Source organism: Spermophilus citellus (genome assembly GCF_964194105.1).
Source record: "Spermophilus citellus genome assembly, chromosome: 1".
In the NCBI taxonomy this organism is placed as follows: Eukaryota; Metazoa; Chordata; class Mammalia; order Rodentia; family Sciuridae; genus Spermophilus; species Spermophilus citellus.
The window spans coordinates 45,340,848-45,347,990 of NC_138182.1; the positions used below are offsets into that span (position 1 = coordinate 45,340,848).

The 7,143-nt window shown below is 42.3% G+C and overlaps 1 protein-coding gene across 1 annotated transcript in view; it reads right to left on the bottom strand.

Moving 5' to 3' along the window:
* Positions 1-1,033, bottom strand: part of DNAJC15 (DnaJ heat shock protein family (Hsp40) member C15) — a 64,150-nt gene extending 63,117 nt beyond the window's left edge. Inside the window, exon 1 of the mRNA XM_081287182.1 lies at positions 877-1,033. Within this exon, the coding sequence (XP_081143308.1) occupies positions 877-978 (102 nt within the window). The 5' untranslated portion in view covers positions 979-1,033. The remainder of the gene's footprint in view (positions 1-876) is intronic.
* Positions 1,034-7,143: the final 6,110 nt, after the last annotated feature.

Consider the following 7,143-nt stretch of genomic DNA (forward strand, 5'->3'; position numbering starts at 1 on the left):
ATATAAACGACTTGATCTCATTGAGTTTAAGAGTAGAATGCTGGTTAACACAAGCTGGGGGCAGCAGGGATGGGCAGAGGTCCATGGGTACTAAATTACAGGACAGATACAGATAGAAGTTCTGATGTGCCATTGCACAGTAGAGTGAAAGAAAGGATCTTGAATGTTTTTCCCGTAAAGGAATGATAAATGTTTGAGGAGACAAATTTGCTTACCCCGACTTAAACATTACACAACGTATACATGTATGGAAACATCAGACGGTACCCCATAAATATTTATTTTACTTTTTATGCATGAGTTTAAAATAAAGCAAAAAAATAAATATGTTTCCAAAAAAACTTAAAAATACATATGTGACTTGCATTGTTTCGATTGGACACTCCCCTTTCCCAGCTCTAACTTGCCACGTGAGTAAACTACTTGCCCTTCTGATTGGACAGTTCATCTGCCCCAGACTTCCCAGCCATTAACTAAAGCACTTGGCGCTCTTCTTTCCCCTGGGTGGCTGTTTTTGCGGATTCTTCAGATGGTGGTTTTTAACCACCGCTTTCCCCAAGAGGAGTCCTGGGTCTCTACCATATCCCCTGCAAGACCCGATTCGAGTCTCCGACACGAAAGGATAATCCAGCCCACAGCACTCAGTATCTTGTCTCTGCGGTGGCGAGTCTTCTGGTCTGTCTGTCCGCGACAAGACTGGAAGCTCCTTGCGGAGACAGAGACCCTCAGAAAGGCCGTCTTCCACGCCTCGTCGCCGGAGCCCCGCGGAGCAGGCTCTCCGCCTAACAGATGAGCGGCCGGAGTGGGACTGAAAAAGGACGCGGGGAGTACAAAGTCGGAAAGGGTACAGAGCCGCACGGGCGAGGTCGGACTCACCAGTCGGTGGTCGAGTTCGGCGTCCGGCAGTTTCCCCTTAGGCTGCGAGTACTCGGCGTAACGCAGAGTTTCGCTGGAAGCGACGCCACCGCTGGCAGCCATGGCGATGTGGTCCCGGGAAACGCGCTGGGCCGCGTCTACGAGGCGGCCGCAGGGACAAACTAGTCAGACTGGTTAATTTCGCGATTTTAGTGGCTTCTTCATTGGCCAAGTTGGTGAAAGAGGAACGGTAGAGCAAGTTCCCACTTCCCTTCCGGCCAATCTGTCCCTATCAGAGACAGGGTTCCGGAACGTGTAGGCTTTTTGTTTGTTTCAGATCTTCAGGACCAAAGGCAAAACTGGGGCACCTGGGACATTGCCTGGTGCCCGCCGCCCCAGGTCGCCGCAAGGACCTGGGCTTCCGACCTGTGGTCTGAGGTGGGTCTGGTGGGATTCCTGGCCCAGGAGACAGGAAGCCCACCTGTAGTGCCCGAGAGTGGCGCCTGCCTTTCTTCCTACCTGGAACTGGTCACACTTCTGTTTAATGCCTCAGTTCTCCCACCTAGACAGTTAGCTAACTCCACCCCCGTAGATGAATGGCTACATTTATGGTGAAATTAGAAGAAGCTGGTAAGCGAGTACATAAATCTCACTCCCTACCAGTTTTGTGCTTACTTGGATGGAGAAAGACCCGCTGTATTATTAACTTTAAAGTCAAGCTTTTGGGATAAAAAATTAAGCAACATTTGAAACTTGTATAGTGTTAACAGCCCCTATACCAACTTGGGAACACGTGAGCCCTTTAGTGCAAAATCAGCTAAGGAGAAGTCTTTTTTTTTTTTTTTTTCTTCCCTATTCCTGAACTAAAGATTTTAAGTGTCATTCATTTCTTAATGTAGTTAATATTATTATGACTTCTAAGAGGTTAGGGCGTGGAGGATTTCACAATTTAATAGGGAAGATAACGTTTACACCCTGATAATACCCTTTCTGATAATTGCCCTTTCTGACTGGACCCTTTGTCTGCCCCAGACTTAAACATATGCATTGTTCATCAATACTGAGACCTGGAGAGGGAGAAAGGAAAAAAGTATGAGTTCTAGCATGTGCTTCCTCTTTTTTCGGTTTTGTGTTCCTGAAAATGCTCATTAACCTCTCCAAATCTCTTTATCTGTAGGAGGGGAAGAACATTTGTTCAACATTCTGACTCAGAGAAGTTATAAGGGTAAAAAAAAGGAAAAAGGCTAGTTGGACTGAAGTAGGAGGATCACAAGTTCAATGCCAGCCTGAATAACTGAAGTGAGACTGTCTCAAAATAAAAACAAAAAGGACTGGAGATGTAGCTCAGTAGTAGAGGGCCCTTGGTTTCAATCCCCAGAACCCTCCCACCCCACCCCCAGAAAAAAAGAAAGAAAAGAAGGGAATGGGAAAATGGAAGCAACAACTGCAGTGTTGGGAGTTTAGAGGAGGAAATGACTACTTTTAGAGGGGTTGTCAGAGAAGATTTGGTAGAGGTTCAGCCATTGAGATGGTCAGTAAATATGTCAGAAATTTCAGCTAGAAACAAACACAAAGAAATGAAAAAGGTGTCATGTAGTACTGTGTTAAAAGTATTCCAAGGATCTTCAGAGACATAATCTTATTACAGAAATTAATTTTTATTAAACCAATTCCTAACTATGAAGGATACTGGTAAATAAATCAGATGAATTATATTGGGGCCTCCAGGTCATTTATTCATTCAGTCAATAAATATCGAGCATCTGTTAGGTCTCAGGCAATGTGCTGGATATTGGGCCTTTAACATCAAGGCAAACAAATAAGGTCTCTGGGTCCTTGGAGTTTATAGTCTGTCAGAGGTTTATGACATACCCTAGCAGCTGGGTCCTAGCAGTCACAGGCTTCTGTCCTTGAGCAAATGAGTAATTAGATCAGACCCAGGTGAACTGTAGCTCCCCCCCACCCGAGTTGCCCTTGCTCAAGAATTGGGGGGAAGTTTCCCCTCCCCCCCCAAAAAAAAAACAAGAAAAGGGGAAAGGGATGTTGTGATGATAAATACAATCAATAAGAGTGTAAGTTATAGGTTATACATTAGTAAAAAATATAGATTATAAATATAAGATTTTGATAAGTGAGATAAGAATTATAAAGCAGAAACTGTCATAGATAGGCCTAAGACTCCATTTTGCTGCCTTCTATAAAAAAAACTGTTACAAGAGCTATTTCTGAGAAACTGAAATGAAAGCTGTTTTCCTATTTAAAAAAATGTCTTTCTGTACTTTGTACAGAAATTTACCCCACAAATTTACCCTATTCAGGATGCAGTCAGTGGTGGTTATGGTGAGCTGCATCCTGGGTGTGAAGGCCCTTGTGGGTCTACATGACTTTGAAGTAAATTCTCACCCCACCGACCCCCACCCAAATTCAGGATGCGGGTGTCTAGCACCTGCTTGAACCCAGGACTGTGGTCAACTGAAGTGCAAAGCTTCCATTTATTGCTTGCTTGCTGACTGGAAAATTCCAGTCCTGCCTGGAGCCCACAAGTCCCACTTATTAATGTTTTAATTTCTCTGATTGGCTAGCTTAAATGACGATAAGCAAGTCACTGAATTGTGGTTTTTGTGCTTATATTCTCTTTGGGTGGACCAGGAAGCTGCTCTCCTCCCACAGAGCTTGAGTCTCTGGAGTGGGTGACAATCCCTGGCCCGATAAATAAAGATCTCTTTTGATTTGAAATTTGGACTTAGAGTGCTTTCTGAGGTATCTCCCCATAACAGGGAGAACTAAGCTTCAGAGAGAATAGCAAGGTCAGAGTTAGAAGGTGGGCTCAGCAGGGTTGAATCTCAGGTAAGACCCCTAGCTGAGAGGTCAGAGTTATTGCTGGCTGCTTCTCAACTTCACTGACCCCATTCTACTGCAGCCTCAGGTATCTTACAGAAGTAGCCCATTTTTAAAGAAAATCTCCTCCACAAATCTCATCCCTTAATCTTTGGTTCTTTGATAGGCTCACCTTTACTAGCAAAGAGAAGATAGACAAAAGAGCAATGAAGTCTAAAAGGATCTCTCCCTAATTTAGCTACACTCACTTTTCTGGTTCCTTGAGAATGAGGACAAATGCTTTTTGTGAAATTCAAAGGGGAGGCCCTATTAAATTTTCATTGGCTTATTTTTATTAATTGTACCATTTCAAAGTTGTTTCATCTCAAAGACAGATTATATTATGTTTGCTAGGAGCCACAAGCAAATAATATGATGCATGGCACCTTTGGTTGTAAAGTGACGCCAGCTAGCCACTGAGATGATATGATTATGTTAAGATTTACATTCATATGGAAATTGGGCTCCTGCTGTTCACCTTGGCCTGCTACCAGACTCATGTTACAGGACTCCTGGAGAGTTCCCATTGGTTGGGGAAGGATAGTAGGAGGAAATTCTGGGGGAGGTCCGGGCCCCCGTCCTGGCAGACTCGCGGTTCCGGTAGACGCCAGCGTGGGAGGACCGGGTTTGGCTTGCCGGCGCCTACGGAGTATTGGCGGCTTTTTCAAAAATAAAGTTTTGTTCCTGCTTGAGTGGCTCGTGATTCTGTGCCCAGCCAAGACTGCGACAATTGGTGGCCCGTGCGGGGATCGAACCCGCGGCTGCGGCAATGTTCAATAGATTTTATTAAAGAAAAAAAGTGAAAAAGTATTTATTATTTATCGTGGTTCTAGGACTTGAAACTAGAGGCACTCTAACCACTGAGCTACATCCCCAATCCCTTTTAAATTTTTTATTTTGAGACAGGGTCTCACTAAGTTGTCAAGGTTGACTTTGAACTTGTCAGGGTTCATAATACTAATAATACATTGTTGTGGGGGTAGAGGAGTCTGGACAACGAGGAATTAGCAGGAAGCAGTTTATTGGCTGGTTCAGAAGGCGGGCTTTCACCACAGTCAATCAATCCCTCTGAACCCTGAGTTCAGAAAGTTTTAGAACTTTATACCCAGTATGAAGGGAGAGGGGCTCAAAGGCTCACTCACAATCCACAGAAGGACACATAACAGTAAGGTTTTTTTTTTTTTTTTTTTTTCCTACTGTTCTGGGCAACCAATTCAGGCCAAGGACACTCTGAAAATCAGTGCCATGAAAAGAAAGAGTTCTCCACCTCCTTTCTTGTTGCTGGCTTCCTGGCCAATGCCTCTGTGAAGGCCTTGGGCTAGTCTTTCTTATGGACTCTGCCTCCGCAAGCATACCCCCCCACCACCTGAAAATTCTTTCGCAGAAGTTTTGCTGAGAGTCTAAAAAAAATTATGGCAAGGGTCTCTGGAGAAACTTAATTAAAATTTTCTGTGGAGGAGGGGGTTGCCACTACAACATTAAATATTATTTTTAACATCATATACAAATCAGTTTTTTTGGCTCTTGACTCAGCTTCCCGAGTCACTGGTTTTAAAAAGTGTTTTAATATTTTGCTGTTTTAGCAAATAAACAAACAAACAAAAAACTCCACCTCTCTATGCCTCAGTTTCCTTATCAGTCAAAAGCACAGCAATAGAACCTCCCTTGGGAAGGTTAAATGAGTTGACTTTGTAAGCTGTTGGAACAGTGCCTGATCTCAGTAAGTTCTTTTTTTAGATTTTTTTTTTTTAGTTGTCAATGGATCTTTATTTTATTTATTTATATGTGGTGCTGAGAATCAAACCCAGTGCCTCACACATGCTAGGCAAGTGCTCAGCTACCACTGAGCCACCAACCCAGCCCCCTCAGAAGTTCTACTAAAGTAACAGTTACTATTTTCTTTATACTACCCCTTTCATTATTTATTTTTCTTCTAATCATTCTACCTCCACCAGCAGTTGAACATTATAAAATTTGAAATTATAAAATTTGATATAACATTAAGTAGTTATAAACTGTACATATGGGAGTTAGTATAAAAATGAAATCAAATATCTTGGAAAGGCCTGATAAAATCGAGAAAGCTGTGGCATAGGGGGGCATGGGAAGGAAATCACAAAAATTGAATCTGACTCTACATTCAGTTTCCCCTTGTTCCTTCTTCATTTTAAATAAACCCTAATTAGGAATCCTTGAGGAGGGGTTTTGATTGCAGAAAAGGGCAAAACTGAATCAGAGGACCCACATCCACATAAAAGTCTTTGACCCTGCAAATAAAGAGTGCATGAATAGATAGACAATGTATCTGTGGTAGTAATACACACTGTTTTATGTATTAAAGTGTCACTGAGGTAGGAAGACAGTTATTAGGGAAAAAATGTCTTAAAAAAACTCTTTGGAGGGCTGGGAATATAGCTCAGTTGGTAGAATGCTTGCCTTGCATGCACAAGGCCCTGGGTGGTTCATATCCCTAGTACCCTAAACAACAACAACAACAACAAAAACAAACAAACAAACAAACAAAAAAACCTCTTTGGAGAAGATAATGAAAACAAAACTTGAGAAATTGATTTATACATACTGATAAAAATGATACTTGATTTAGTATTATAAACAGATTTAACTTTAATTTTTTTTTTCAATTAACTCACCAACCACTGGTCAGGGAAGAGTCTGGATTATAGTGGACACAAAGGAGAAGGTGTCTGGGATGCTTAAAGGAGGAGTGAGAAAAACTGGCATTCAGATGACAATGGAAGGATGACACAGGTTTGCTGCACTGGTGAGAATGAGGCAGGCTTGGAGAAAGGTTCAAGAAAGCAATGTGTGAGAACAGTACTATGCGTCTTTCAGTTTTGCTAAACCTTGAATTGTAAAGAAGAGAATCAAGATGGATGAAGGTGAACAGATAACCAAAGGCCAGATATTGAACGGCTTTATATAATAAGCAAAGGCATTCAGAATTTTATTTTACAAGTAAAGACAGGACATCAAAAAGATGTTGAATCCAATAGTGACATGATCAGATCTACATACTAGGAAGATCATTCTAGTAGTACTGTAGTGATGGGCCCAAACTAAGGAGGAAGATCAGCAAGAAAGTTACCATCATTGTCTAAGAGATGTTGAGGCCTGAACCAGAGCAGTGACAGGGAACATGGAAAGTGACTTTTATTGGTTTCTTCCTCACATTAAATTCCCGTTGACTGTTGCCAACCTGGAGCTTAGCATTGATTGTACCACTTAACCTCTGAGTAGGCTCTGATTGACCTAAGCCAACCAATGCACACCATCACTCTAGACATGTTGTTTGTCCATGGATTGACACTTTGCCCTTCTGGGATATAGGGAGTACAGAAAAGGTTTACTAAATGCTTCTGAAAAAGCAGCTTCTTCTCTCTTTAGCTGGAC